Source organism: Stigmatopora nigra, chromosome 1 (assembly GCF_051989575.1).
Source record: "Stigmatopora nigra isolate UIUO_SnigA chromosome 1, RoL_Snig_1.1, whole genome shotgun sequence".
Taxonomy (NCBI): domain Eukaryota; kingdom Metazoa; phylum Chordata; class Actinopteri; order Syngnathiformes; family Syngnathidae; genus Stigmatopora; species Stigmatopora nigra.
Genome location: NC_135508.1, coordinates 16584585 through 16600183, shown reverse-complemented (window position 1 = coordinate 16600183; position 15599 = coordinate 16584585). Strand labels below are relative to the sequence as shown.

Genomic DNA, 15599 nt, shown 5'->3' with positions numbered 1-15599 from the left:
TGAATTGTTCCGAGGGTTATGATCGGAAGGACTTTTCAAATCGCGAATGAGATCCTTCCATAGCTGAAACAAATGAAAGAGCACTGACCACACGCAATATTGATCTTGGCCTTTGCTATTGTTCAAAATATGTCATGGCCTAACATGGCCTTTGGCGTCCATAATGTGGTGCAGCATCCGCACGTCACATGGCCCAGCTTACTGTCAATGACGCAAAAGCCTTGCTGGATGCTTGATGAGTGTAATCAATGTGAAATCCAAGTTGGGTGTTAAGTGCAGATGGCTCATAAGCGATTGCTTCCCACAGAGCATGTTAGCATAAAATTCACAAGGAATCAAATAAACGTTGCACCTGCTTGGCATGACTAATGCTGGTTTAAGAGAGTTTTGCTCAGACTTTTCGTTCTGCAAAAAATAAAGCTTTGGATTTCCAAGAACAGCTGTGGCTATGTTTTGTGGGTGAAGTCCACACTGGTAATGATTCCAATAAAAAGAATGGCAAGATTGTAAATATGCTTTTGTGCTGTTGGCATTTAAGTCACATTCTTGCAGAGTGCTAGACACATTCCCAAATCTGCAGCAGACACCATGTAGAATGTCGGAAATCTTTTCTGCACATCTGCATTGACACAAGTGGCTTGTTAGATCCAGATGTCTCACAGTGTTTTTCAAACAAGCCATGGTAGCAAATGAATTTGAAGAATCACAATATACAGTATATCGACATATCTGAAAATCATTCCTCTAAGACAACTAACTCATTCCAATATGGAATAATTTGGCAGGGAGCTCATTCAGAGAAGATTATCCATAAGACATTTAAACGCAGTCTTTCTCACAGGCGATGGACCATGAACTTAAAAATCAGTGACATTTTGATGAATCTATGACTAATTGTCATAAAAAAATGTGCCCATCTTGAATATTCCTACTTAAGTCTTTTAAAAAATACCCTGATTGGTACTTGCATGGCAAGGCTAATAAGCAGTGTGGTCCTACAGACTGATACAGTTGGCAGGTACCCACTTCTTACCATTGAGATATTTGTGAGGTTAAAATGGGTATACGTAGATTTATCGTCCCAGTCTCGGTAGCCCATCCCACTACTACCACATAAATGTTTTTCCAATCCCTGTTTCACTCTGGGCGGCATAATGAAGTGGTTATCCAGTCCATCTCACAGTTCGGAAATCAGCGGTTCAATCCCGGGCCTTCCTGTGTGGAGTTTCCATGTACTCTCACTACCTACTTGTTTTTTTCTAGTTTTTTCACTATTTCTCCCATATCACAAAAAAACGACTTGTTCCTATGTCTGATGTTTGTCTCATTGTGCCTGTTACTTGTCGGTGTGTGGTTGGGACCCAAATGCAGGGAGGCATGGGGGTCTGAGGGTGGACTAACGTAACTTTAATAACACAAAAACAACAAAGCCGTAAATTCAAAAAAATGGGCAAACTGCCAAACTAACAACCAAGAGCAAAGAACCAAACCTTACAATGGAAAACACGGGGAATGAGGATCACTGGACGTGAACGTGGATCAGGTCCATGACCGAACAAAGCTGGGTAGAAACAGGGATGAACAGTAGACGATCTAACAAGAACTGACGAATACACAGGACTTAAATGGACAGAAAGGGATTCACGAGTCATTTACAAACACCTGGGTGGCACAAGAGACTCAAGGGCTAGGGAAACAACAGGTGAGCTCAATTGGAAATCACAAGGACTTGTCACAGGAGGAAAAACATTAAAAAAAATAGGACAAAACCAACACGTAAAAATGTCCTGTGATTAACTGGCAAACCCAGGTCCTTTCCTATAGTTAGCTAGGATAGATTCCTGACTGAATAGGTAGATGCTCAAACTCACACTGGGAATTCATTTCAGCACCACAAAATAGCCATTATTTTTCACCAGCCTGATCATGCTGTGTCAAATCGTGCCAGTGAATGCTTGCCCTCAACAACAAGTTAGACTGCTTGTTGATTGACTATTGGCAATTGTCTAACCTCCTCCTGTCTTCAGATTTGGGAGCAAACCTCCCATTCGTGAATTATTTGTGCACCCGCATCACAGATTCCCAACATTAGGAGACAAATTCTACAATGTTTCCAAATGTAACATGAGGAACAGTAGGCGATTTGGGAACAAGACCATATTAATTTGTAATTTGCAACAAAATTGATTAATAATGAAAATTAATGCCAATTAAATTTTCTTAGCAAAAAAACAACCATATATATATATATATATATATATATATATATATATATATATATATATATATATATATATATATATATATATATATATATATATATATATATATATATATATATATATATATATATATATATATATATATATATATATATATATATATATATATATATATATATATATATATATATATATATATATATATATATATATATATATATATATAATGCGTTAATATTAACCCGTTAATTAAAAAAAAAGCCCATAGAAATCATTACAACCAATTTGTCATTTCCTTATGGATTGTAACAAAAGTACTTTCAATCAAATGTAAGTCCTGCAATTTGTTTCTATTCTATGTACAAAACTGTGTTGAAAATGATTGAATGAAAATCTCAACTGAATAATGACATTAAAGTCAACGTACCTACTGAACTGTGATTTTAGTTTGTTACTAAATTCCAGCAGCCTAAAATGTGTACAGTGGCTTTCTAATAACAGCTTTGGAGCCTTTTTGGGCCTATGTGTAAACTAGTAAATCTAGGAATTTTTTTTCTGTCCCCCATGAAAAGTTATTTTCAAAATCTCTGTTTCTAATTATCCGCAGCATAATGTTTGGCCAACAAACAATCCCCAAGGAATGATTCCAATATTTTGCTGTGACCTTATTCTCGCCTGAAGTTTTCCTAACAAAATGTGCTGAGTGATGATTATGCTTTCCCACATTCCCGTTCCACCTGCAAATCACATGAGGAAGTGTAGTCGTCTTGAACTTTTCTTGGTAAAAAATGAACAAAGAAGTATTACACCACGTGACATGTTGCATTGCCTTGAAGAATTGTTTGTCAAAATTTGCTGACAAAGCAGAGTTGGCAGTGTGCAATGCGGCAACCACCAATTATATAGTCAATGTGTCAAGTCTGATGTCTGTAAAAGCACAATATGTTATTTAATCTCCTGGCACCTGGAACATACTTGACAATGCTCAGCAGAAGAAAATGTGTCTTAAATAGATACAATCTGAACCCTGCCATATCTGCATGCACTCAATCACCCCCAATTGCTTTGTCATTTTATCCCCCCAAGAAAAAGGAAATAGCCTTTAGAGGATTGGAAATAATATTCATCCCCATATGTGTGTGGCCTTGTCTGAAAACCGATCATTGTCATTTTACAATCTGATAACAATAACACATCTTTTGGTTGAAGACGAGTAAAGCTCATCTCAGTGATTGAGAGGTTCTTTTGACCAATTCGTCCTTGAGGCTCCAACGTATCAACACAAAACAAATGGCCATCATTTAGCTGCACGGGATTTTTTTTCCCTGAACGTTGCAGATCCTTGTTTTAGATCGTTGTTGCAGATCCTTATCAGATATGCTGAGCTTGTACGCTCCAGATTCTTGGAGGCAGCCATGCTGATATTCTGTACGCATGAGAATTTTCGTGATCTGTAAGGTGGACCGGGGCGCTTTTCCTTCTTGGCATTGAACCAGCGCTACTCCTCTCCCCTCAATTTGTCACATTTCAGATCCGATTCAGTTGGATGAAACAACGTATTCCTATACTATATACCAGTGATTTTCAACCACTGTGCCGTGGCACACTAGTGTGCCGTGAGAGATCGTCAGGTGTGCCGTGAGAAATTATCCAATATCATTTTTTTTTTTAAATTAACATTTATTAATAGTTTTCTGCAAATATGATGTCATTGTCCAGTGTCCGTGCTGTAGTAAATATACTATACAGAGTGTCATTTTGTAAAATTTTTGGTTAGTGGTGTGCCACAAATTTTTCCAATGTAAAAAATGTGCCGTGGCTCAAAAAAGGTTGAAAAACACTGCTATATACTACCAGCCAGAGCTATAATAGATGTTCCCAAGAAATACAATACCAAAACAAGAGCAAATCACCAGCTGGGGGTTATCAAAAAAGACATTAGAAGACACTATAACTCCATAGGCTGGTATGATCAGATTTTGAATAATGGTTCCTAGAACTGCCAGCCTCCAAAACGAAAGAAATTTCTCCAAGAGCTCAATTTAGTTTTTACATGGCAGGTGCTTAAAAGCTTTTACTTAAATGTCTGTGACACATTTGAACACCCACTACATGATTTAAGATCTCCCTGACTCACCAGGATGATGTTAAGGAAGGATAATGGACGCCCCTCAGAAGGATTCAACTTCTTGCTTTTTCAGAGAAGAAGAGACAAACGGATCGGCAGAGATGGCAAAAATATTTCCTGTGTACATAAGGAGATAATATTTAATGCAAAAACATTATTTGAAATAAGTTAAGTATGTTCTTAACATATCCAACTCTCAAGTTGATAGACAATATGAACAATTGTGCTACATTTTCTTTTATATTTCTTTTTTTCAAGTTAGAGAGATACAGGAAAGATGTTAAATAATTGGATGATGTTTTATATTAAGGAAAAATAAATAAACAAAAACTTGATATCCACTTGGGGTGTGACTATTATTCAGTGAAATGCTAAATAATGCCTGCAAATGATGTACTAAAAATAGTTATGCGTTATCTGTTTCATCACCATTAATCATTTTCCCATGTGTATAAAATCATCACGTGCATGCCAGATCATGTTAAGCACTGCTGCAATACTGTAAAAGTCTTTTGGCTGTATATAGTTTGGATAATATTTACATTATATTGTGAGTCTGGTGGTTTGTACAGTAAGTAGTGTAACATGAATCAAATGTCGTCTGAGTTGGTGCAAAGAAAACATCTGCCGTTAGTATTCAAGGTTTAATTTAATTAACAATCTTGTAAAAAAATAATAAAAATAAAAAACTTCATACAAAAATCAGGAAAAACTAACAAAGAGCAAAACAAAATAACTGGAGAGAACATGAGGGCACGAGGACAATACGGTGACAATAAACTGAGTCAACGTAAAAAGATTTAAATAGACAAAGAAGGGTTGACAAGACCATGAGGAACAGTTGAGAGGCAACGGGAGAGACACAAGGGGCGCGCAACAACAGGTGAAATCACTGGATAGTCACCCAGACAATTTAAACAAAGGCAAAATGATCAAAAACCCCGACAAGCCCCAAACGAACCTAACTCTAACATCTAGAACTAGAATCAATGGCATTTCTACAGAATGGAAGGTCTTCTCTTTCGAGGACCAGACTTGGCCACTTTTGATTTAAATGCATAAAACATTTTGAAGAGGGTTGATATGGGTGCGAAATTGGGAGGAGGCTGGTGGCCTTTTTCTTGGGAGAACAGCTGCAGCATTTAAGAGGCTGGTGGATGTCTGTCTCTTTCCTGCCCAACATGTGGATATTAGGACAAACTAAGTGTAGCGTTTCCACCACGCAATTAGCCACCAAAGCAACCGTGAAGAAATCCTCAGGAACAAGGATAGTAGATAAGCATTTGCCAGCAAATGTGATCGCTCGGAAAAACACAGTAAAATCAGTTTTGGAGTTATTTTTCTCTTTGCCACTAGCAATTTGATAGCATAAACACCACTCATGGTTGGTAGTACATTTTGTGTAACCTGCAGGTCTGAGTATAAAGAATGGACCGAGGAGGTTGTGTGCAAACCAAAACAAAGAGCTTGATTTTTCCATTTGATAAGAGCTGAGTGGGAACCTTCCTCTTTGTTTGAATATTTACAATACGGCAGCATGTTCAAGTGTGAGGTCAGCTTTTTCCAACATATGGGCAGGTCATAAGTTTCCACCTTGCAAGTTGTTTCAATGTGTTTCATTAGTTTTTTAAAAGATCATTAAAGATCACTGAAGGAATATATATATATATATATATATATATATATATATATATATATATATATATATATATATATATATATATATATATATATATATATATATATATATATATATATATATATATATATATATATATATATATATATATATATATATATATATATATATATATATATATATATATATATATATATATATATATATATATATATATATATATACATGTAAACTCCACGCAGAAAGGCGCATAACTGAGGCGCACATGTTAACCACTCTTCACTGTACCGCGGGCCTATAAATAGATTTCTCTCTCTCTATATATATATATATATATATATATATATATATATATATATATATATATATATATATATATATATATATATATATATATATATATATATATATATATATATATATATATATATATATATATATATATATATATATATATATATATATATATATATATATATATATATATATATATATATATATATATATATATATATATATATATATATATATATATATATATATATATATATATATATATATATACATATACATATACATATATATATATATATATATATATATATATATATATATATATATATATATATATATATATATATATATATATATATATATATATATATATATATATATATATATATATATATATATATATATATATATATATATATATATATATATATATATATATATATATATATATATATACATATACATATACATATATATATATATATATATATATATATAAATATATATATATATATATAAATATATATATATATATATATATATATATATATATATATATATATATATATATATATATATATATATATATATATATATATATATATACATATATATATATATATATATATACATATATACATATATATATACATATATATATATATATACACATATATATATATATATATATATACATATACACATATATATATATATATATATATACATATACACATATATATATATATATATATATATATATATATATATATATATATATATATATATATATACATATACACATATATATATATATATATATATATATATATATATATATATATATATATATATATATATATATATATATATATATATATATATATATATATATATATATATATATATATATATATATATATATATATATATATATATATATATATATATATATATATATATATATATATATATATATATATATATATATATATATATATATATACATATAAATATATATATACATTCCTTCAGTGATCTTTAATTATATATAAACCAGAATACCTGGAGAAAACCCATCCAGGCACGCGGAGAACATGTAAACTCCACGCAGAAAGGCGCATAACTGTGAGGCGCACATGTTAACCACTCTTCACTGTACCGCGGGCCTATAAATAGATTTCTCTACATCAGCATTTTTTTGGATTTGTTTTTTTTATTTGGTCTCCATGGATATAAGTGGTTAGTGGCTAAGCATACACACTTTGTACCTTGTTGTTGTCACAAAGGCTCACGTCACATCATTGTGATGTCACATAGATAGGTTGCAGATGTTTATTTTGTATTTTTTGCCTTACATGACTCTTAGAAAATTGTGAAATGTTGATATTTTAGTGTATATGTATATTTAACAAACAAAGCATCTTTGCTCCATCAAATGTCCAAGTGACTAACAGGTAAGCGTGGCCTTTTCGTGCAAATTCTTTCCAATGATGACTCGTTTCGGTTATTCCACCATAAACAGCCTCTACCTCCCCCGTCAATAACAAAAATGCAGCCTTTTACTTCTATCTGCTGTCATTGATTGTTTCTGTAGTCTGATAGCCTAACACACCTGGAACATTCTCCCACCTAACTAATGGAACTCTGAAACTTTTGACATCACTACTCATATCCTTAGCTTGTTTCATCTGATTAAACAGGCGTGTTATTGAAAAACGCTATAGCTTTAACTGTTTGATATTTTAATGACTGCCGTGTTGAAGACAAAAATTATTTACTTTATCGACCATAATAAATGCTTTTAATCTTGCAAAGTGACTTTTAAAGGCATGAATGGTGACCAAATATGCATTATCAAAAGGATTAGCATTGTTAGATGAGGCACCAGTGGATGCATGCAAAGACATGGAGTGGGCGTGTCATGACCTCTCAGTGTGAGGAAACAGAGGATGGAACACACCAACTTTCCAGTGACTCTGGAGTATCAGGTCTCCTCTCCCACCTGCAGCTACATATTGGAGGAACTTTTAGGGTCTGGGTCATTCGGCGAGGTGGTCCAGTGCAGGAAAGTGTCATCAGGCGAGACTGTGGCTTTGAAAGTGATCAGGGACAGTAGCAAGATTGATGACGCCCAGGATGAGGTGCATAAGTCGCATGTTTAGCTACACTTAAAAAAGACCCAGCAGGTGATTTTAGTTCTGTAAATTTCAGGAGCGCGTTTTGCTCGAGTTGAAGGAACACGGTTCGGACCGCTTCAATATTGTCTGCTGGAACGACTCATTCACCTTCCAGGGGCAGTTTTGTCTGGAGTTTGAGAAGCTCGACATGAGTCTTCATCAACTTCTCGAGTGCTGTCTACCGTTGTCACTGATGGAGATCCGGCCTGTTCTACAACAGGTTTGATGGTCACAGTAAACACAATCAGTAGTACAATCAAACACTAGCAGCTTGCCAACTTAATAAAAGGAGCAAAGAGACCGCTTTACTGCTCAGTTGGGTCACCTTTTTAAAAATTAAACAACAAAAATGAAAATAAAATAAATCGCCGTGTTCACCGCCTACAGCTTACTTATAATGGGCGGCGTCTAAGGGAGATTGCTGTGTTTTGAAACCAGCCTCAAATGGGATTCTCCAGTACTGCAGGTTATAAAACAATCCCATGGATTCATTTCCAGACTAGAAAAGTGTGAGCAGTGAAATCTGCGGCAGACACCACATCCAAAGAGCCAACTTTGTCAGTTTTTTTCTTTTTGTGCATATCATACTATTGATCTCAAATCATTAGTGTAGGTCAGGGGTGGCCAAGTCGAGTTCGTGAGAGCCCCTACCCAGTCTGTTTTCCATATCTACCTCCTCTACCACACCTGAATCAAATGATCAACTATTTGTTTCATGTGTGTTGGTGGAGGGAAAGCACATCCAGTCTATTTTCGATGTCTCCCTCAACCAACACACCTGAAACAAATCGTTGATCATTTGATTCAGGTGTAGTAGAGGAGGTAGATATGGAAAACAGACTGGATAGGGGCTCCCGAGGACGTAGGAAATATGGTGTAGGTAATATCATCTTTTTGTTAAAACATTTTTTTTTAAATAGTAGTCTCAAGAATGTCATGTCACAGCATTGTTGAATAATAGAATCAATGCTGAGAGGGCCCTCTGGTGGAAAGTTAAAGTTAAATGGAAATGTACAGCATCTCGTACAAATCCACCCCTGCTATAGGGAATGCTGTTCTCAACAAATGCACCATGAAAGCCCCTGAAGGATGCAGGCTACAATGATTCTGTATAGAGCACAATGATCATCCAGATCGGAACATCAGTAGCTTACTTTTGTTTCCTGCAGCAGAACAGTGATGAAATGATCCTCTTGCTTTACACCGTTAGGGTCCAGTGAATGTCAGCTTACATTTCTATCTGACAATTTATATGCTACATTATATACTTAAATATGATCTGTGATTTGTTCTTAAAGTTGGCGACTGCGTTGCATTTCCTGAAAAGTGTGGGGATCGTCCACTGCGATCTAAAGCCAGAAAACATTATGGTGGTGGACCATCGACAATTGCCCCTGAAGGTGAAAGTCATCGATTTTGGCTTGGCCCTGCATACTTGTGAGCTGTCGCGGGGTATGACCGTACAAAGCATGTGGTATCGGTAAGTGAACTTGAATATGTAAAAAGCGTGTGCACACAACAAGGAATTCCACCAAGAATGTACCTCAGGTCATTTACCCCTAGTATCCATCCGTGACTACCATGTCTTCCAAGTTGAATTCACTTTATTCAATTATAATCTGGGCCCCTTATCCTCAAGGGTCGCGGGGCTGTTGGAGCTAACTATGGGCAGTAGGGGGTTTGCACCCTGAATCAGGTGCCTGCCAATCATAGGGCAAATGACGTTAATTGTTAAGTCATTCTGTCTTGAAGTCATTAATTTATTCTAATAGATGTAGAGTGATCTAAAAATATTGGACACTGATCTGTCGCCAATTATGACAGTCTCTGACAAAGGTGAACTTTTCACTGTATCCTTGGTGTAAAATGGATTGTTTAAGAAATCAAGTTTTGCCAGTTTTGAAAAATGGCTCACAGACTTATTCTGCTGTGTTCTTGATTGATGCAAAATATATTTGATTAATTTTTTTTTTTTAAAAACTTACTTTTTGAGATTCCTGTGCCTGTTTCTACTCCCCAGGTGTCCTGAAGTGCTCCTGGGTCACCAGTGCACGGAGGCAATTGATGTGTGGTCGCTAGGTTGTGTCGCCGTGGAGCTTTTGCTTGGTCGCCCACTGTTTGATGGCTCTGATGAGTATAGCATGGTTAGTGACACGCTCTTGCGAGGAACTGCACTTAATTCTTACATTGATGTCACGACCACAGCTGTCACAGATCAGCACCACACTTGGAAAGTTGCCAGGCAGCCTTTTAGATGCCGGTATATTCACGTCGTGTTTCTTTCGCAAGAAAGGCAAGAAATGGAGGTTGAAGGTACCTGCACAATGATTTTACATTTTGAGCAAAAGAAAACTGGCAACTTTTTTCCATCAAGAACCGAGCCGAAATGATCACAACTTGCGATGGGACTCAGCCTTTAAACAAGCTTTCAGATCTACTTGAGGTATGTTTATCGCACTCAATTATTTGTGGCTTCCACACGAGAATAAGAGGTTTCTTTATGCCATCACGTAGGTTAATTTTGTTCGACCCATCATATGTAGCGATGAAGACTGGTGTGCCATGCAGTGCGACCTGGATATCTTTGTGAACCTAGTTGCTGGGATGCTCCAGTTGGAACCAAGCAACAGGTCCAGGCCACGCCAAATTCTGGAGCACCCATTTGTTTCCATGAGTCATTTAGATGGCAAATTCCCAGACAGTGTTTAGTAAGCTGACGCTCGTTCACCTCCTCTGCCGATCTGTACATCGAACACTGTTCGATTCAGCGATTGTTGCTCCTCTTCCAGTGTCAAACTCTGGCGCGACTGCATGGAAATGGGTCAAAACAGAGAGACATCCACCAGGCCAATTTGGAACACGTCCGGTTACGAATTTGGAGATCGCACTACTGGGCCCAGGATGTCAATCATCACTATCAATGTCAATTCAAGTGTCATGGAAAAGGCAACAAGATGAGCATGATGGCAAAAAGCCAAATCCTTTAGTATACTTATGGGGCAGCCAATAACAGACGCATAAGTCGTCTACAGGGCTTCAATTGACAGCTCGAGGAAAGGACAGAAAAGAAGACTTTGTTCAGTCTGACGCATATACAGCGGAAACGAGGTCAATAAGAGGATGCAAACATTTTGTTTATTGGACTCGGATTGTTGTGATGGCACAATCCAGTGGATGAATAATAATGCAAGGACAAAAGTACAAAATGTAAAAGAGCCTTGAAGGAAACCTGTAAATTTCTGCTACTTTAAATGCTCTTCCTCCCTCGGGTCCATTTCTCGATCACGTCCTCCTTTAAGTTCACTCATTATTTATTTATCTAGTATTTTTTTTAAAAAATCTATATAATGAAGTTTTATTTGTAAATGTCATGTTAATTCGGTTTTGTATAGGAATTTCAAGCTTTTTTGTATCAAACCACAATCCTAAATTGCTCAAACTATTCAAACTATATAACTAAAATAGATTATCCTGTTTGGAATAACCTGTGTATTCTTTCATAAACCCTTTTATCAAAGGAGAACTTGCTTTTTTCTTTCTAAATATCTATTCATGGCACTTCATGAAATGGTCATTTTGGACTTGTATCATGCATGGAAGTAGAAACAAAATTTGACGTATATGTACGTTTAAGACATTACCCTAAAGATGGGTGCATTTGAGTCCAATCTGAGCAGTTTCAGAACTCAGGAAGTTGAGAGAGTTTATCTGATCATACTAGTGTGAATCGTTTGATCGAAATTTTTGGCTGCCACCCATGAGAATAGAAGTTCGATCCATTTGAACTGGAAAGACTTGCAGTCCCTTCACATTCAAATGGAATGCACAACAACATTTTTGTCAAGACATGTAAGTAGGTCCAACTGCTGTCAAGTAATTTTGGAGCTAATTAATGTGAACAAAACCGACAAAGCAGAAAATCTGATATACTCATTGATGTTGACATAATTCTTATATTCCATGCAGAACATGTTGAAAAGTTTAATTTACACTCCATTAACAATCGCATGTTGAGGATGTGCAACTAGTTTGGACTGAATGTATTTCGGTATTCGATTATTGATGCCTTGATGCGTGTAACTCGACCAGCACTCCAAGTAAAAGGCAAACTATACCCTAGACCAAGGGTCCCCAAAACTGTCCTCGAGGGCTACTGTGTGTGCAGGTTTTAGTTCCAACCGATCCGGTCAAAATACATTTTGACCAATGAGATTTCTGCTGAAAACAAGAAGCACCTGACTGCAATCCACTGATTGCACTTGTAGATTGCAAACCGGATTGGAATGAAAACCCTCGCCCACTGCAGTCCTTTATGGAATAGTTTGGAGACCACTACCCTAGATCGTTCGCTAGTCAGTGTCCCAGATAGAGGCAGACAACAATTCACACTCGCAATCACACCACCACTGAGCGGAAATCAACCCCACGCTTGCCTTCAAGTGCGCTGAAATCAGGCAAGTGAATCACTACACCATCAGGTAGGCTGCGTGCTTGAAATATGTCCTTCCCAAGTTGTTGCAAGTTGATGTTTTCTGTTTTTGCAAAATGCCGAAACAGCTGAAACCCTATTGTATAGTATAGTACAATTGCCAAAAAATGACACACGTATGCAGACAGACAAATGTAACTGACTTGTATTGCTTTAATTTTTTTTCCTTAGGTAAGCCATAATGATAAAATGAAGATGATAAGCACAAACACCATCCAAGTTTTTTTTTTTTCACATTAATAGAGTTCAGAGAGTTTGGACGACTTAGCACACGTTCTAGTTTTTTGTTTGTTTGTTTTTTTAGAAAAACACTTTTTTTTGGACAGAAGCATGCTGCACTGCTCTGCTTCTATATAACACAATGGAACAAGATGTCCTTTGACAGATTAAAAAAATAATAATAAATCGTTGGTGTCCAAAAGGTTTGATGAGGAAGCCTTGAAGGAGCGTTTTGAATGTGGAATTCTTGTCGCTTCTTTGCTGCTCTGTCAAGTTAGTGCTTCATGTAGAGAAGAGACCCCCCCACTCCAGGCAAACATTTAAAAAGACGTCAATAATGTCTCAGTGCATAAATGTAAACCTCCTAGTGTAACATCTTTGCATGTAAAACGGAAGCGACACATAAAAAGCAGCTTGTGTGATTCTTTGGCAAAAATCATAACTCATGGGCACACACTGTTTTTGTATTGCATTTGAGCTTGGCCTCTTTTCCCCTTGTTTGATTTCTTTTTTTCTTTTCTTTTTTTTTTTTTTTAATCTGCAAACTTCTATCAACTACAATTTGTTCTAAGTATTTCCCACCAACAACCGCATTTCTTGCACTCTTCCGTTCATGCAACTCTGCTACACTGCTTTTGCCAAGTTGACAAACAAAATGAGCCAAAACAGATACATGTACAAAAAAATGTACACCCTATATTCAACATATTTCAAAATCCTCAGATTTTGAAATCATTAGCCAAAATAAGTATAGATTTTTTTTCTGAACCCATTTCTTTATCTAGACTGTACAATATATGCATAATGAGTACTCATGAGGGACCAAAGCAACAAAAATAAATACTTTTCGCTAAGTCACCTTTCAAAGTAGTTCATCTATGTACATATATAGCTATCCTCTTGTTGCAGAAACCTGCGTGGGTGCAATTGTGCACAGTGTGAATACTATGTTGTATTTTCTTTGCTAAAAGTATCTAAATGTGACAACACAGTGGAAACAGTGGAGACAGACATTCAAAAGTAAGTCCGTCCGCCTGACATCAAAATCAAAAGTAGAGCATATCACCATCATTTGACTACTTCAAAAATGGGTTGTCTACATCTTGAAGACTGAGGAGCATTAAAAAAATTCTACTTCATGCGGTCTTTTTGACAGGTCAAACAGCCTCAGTGTCTATGAAGGGCACACAGCAGAGAATGTTTTCAGTGAAAGCCACTACGAAGGAAGGAACAGCATGCAGAAAGAACAGTGCATAGGCCCAGGTTTAGCTTCCTGGAGGTGCTTTCCAGTGTCATTCCGTGACAAGTGCTCCCTGTTGCCAGCCTAACTGGGTGGCTCTACCCTGTGGACAATCTGCCAAAAGTCACCACTTGCTTGCAGCACAGTGTCTTGAGGGGAGACGGGTGATGAAAATGCACATGTGCACAAAGCTTGGCGTTTGTGTGGGATTTTTATTTTTTTTTCTCTCTCCGTGTCTGGTCTGCAATGTGTAGTTTAGATCAGTTGAGTCGTCATGTCACTGCAGAGCCCTTTCTAACACACAGCAGAACCAGTAAAGCCCAAACTTGGGGCTGAAAAAGGACTAGTGGAAAGTAGAACTTAGCTCAAAGATTAAGCTAACATGCAGAATGTCTTCAGACAATGTTTTGCTAAAAGCCATCAAGGCCAACTTTTTTTTTCTTTGTCAAGAAGAAAGTACTTTTCTGTTTGTGTGTTCATAGGTACATCTTTTTAAAGGAGGAAATGATAAGAATGGCTTAATCATTACGTCATTCTTGCACTTGTATTGCATCGACCTTTGGTAAATCAATCAAGGAAAACAAGAAAACACCCTGAAACATCCGAGCCTCGTATGTCCTCTCACACTTCCCAAATTTCCATCCCTTTTCGCCTTCACGCTTCAGTCCAGCCACTTCAATGTGAATCACATCCTGAAGCTCACAGTGTCACATCCTTAAGCCCACATTGGCACATCCTCTTGCAGGTTCACAACACCTTTTTGCAAGAAGGTCCTTGCAACACGCCAAACCAGCTAGGCAAAAAATATATATAAATTAAATCTTGAAAAAAAAAGAGATAGTCCAATCCCAGAGAGAAAAATACGCCAAAAAATGGATTAGGTAATAGTTGCCATCCTAGCGTCGGATTCACCGCCTCATCATTTTGGAGACAAAGCTGACTATAGTTGATGCCGGCTGGTCGGGTTCCAGCTCAGCAAACAGGTGGCAGACATTGTCCGTTGTGCTTCCTTGTTTCCTCGCCACAAAGCCAAATAGCCTAAAAGAAAACATATTAAACATAGTATTGATTAAATTATAATTATTATTGATATAAATGGTAAGTATTGATGCAATACACGTCCTTTGGAAAATACTCACCTAAGTGAGCCACCACTTTCTTGGCCCCACCTGTGCAAATAAACAATCT

The 15599-nt window shown here is 36.3% G+C and overlaps 2 protein-coding genes across 8 annotated transcripts in view; one reads left to right on the top strand and one right to left on the bottom strand.

Moving 5' to 3' along the window:
- Positions 1 to 7589: 7589 nt before the first annotated feature.
- On the top strand, positions 7590 to 11986 carry LOC144207415 (homeodomain-interacting protein kinase 2-like). 2 transcript variants are annotated; one of them, XM_077732886.1, is made up of 9 exons: positions 7590 to 7740; positions 8148 to 8427; positions 8498 to 8683; positions 9762 to 9943; positions 10484 to 10607; positions 10669 to 10776; positions 10838 to 10906; positions 10978 to 11171; positions 11253 to 11986. In XM_077732886.1, the coding sequence occupies exons 2-9, from the start codon at positions 8236 to 8238 to the stop codon at positions 11419 to 11421; spliced, it is 1224 nt and encodes a 407-aa protein (XP_077589012.1). In that variant the 5' UTR covers positions 7590 to 7740; positions 8148 to 8235; the 3' UTR covers positions 11422 to 11986. The 2 variants fall into 2 exon arrangements, with proteins under 2 accessions (XP_077589012.1, XP_077589019.1); XM_077732893.1 differs by lacking the exon at positions 11253 to 11986 and having other exon boundaries at positions 11007 to 11158.
- Positions 11987 to 13085: 1099 nt separating this feature from the next.
- tns1a (tensin 1a) overlaps positions 13086 to 15599 on the bottom strand; it is a 43405-nt gene continuing 40891 nt past the window's right edge. For all 6 annotated transcript variants that reach the window (XM_077738334.1, XM_077738245.1, XM_077738577.1 and 3 more), the window contains 2 exons: positions 15551 to 15580; positions 13086 to 15449 (listed from right to left, as the gene is read on the bottom strand). In XM_077738334.1, coding sequence (XP_077594460.1) covers positions 15320 to 15449; positions 15551 to 15580 — 160 coding nt within the window. In that variant the 3' untranslated portion in view covers positions 13086 to 15319. The remainder of the gene's footprint in view (positions 15450 to 15550; positions 15581 to 15599) is intronic.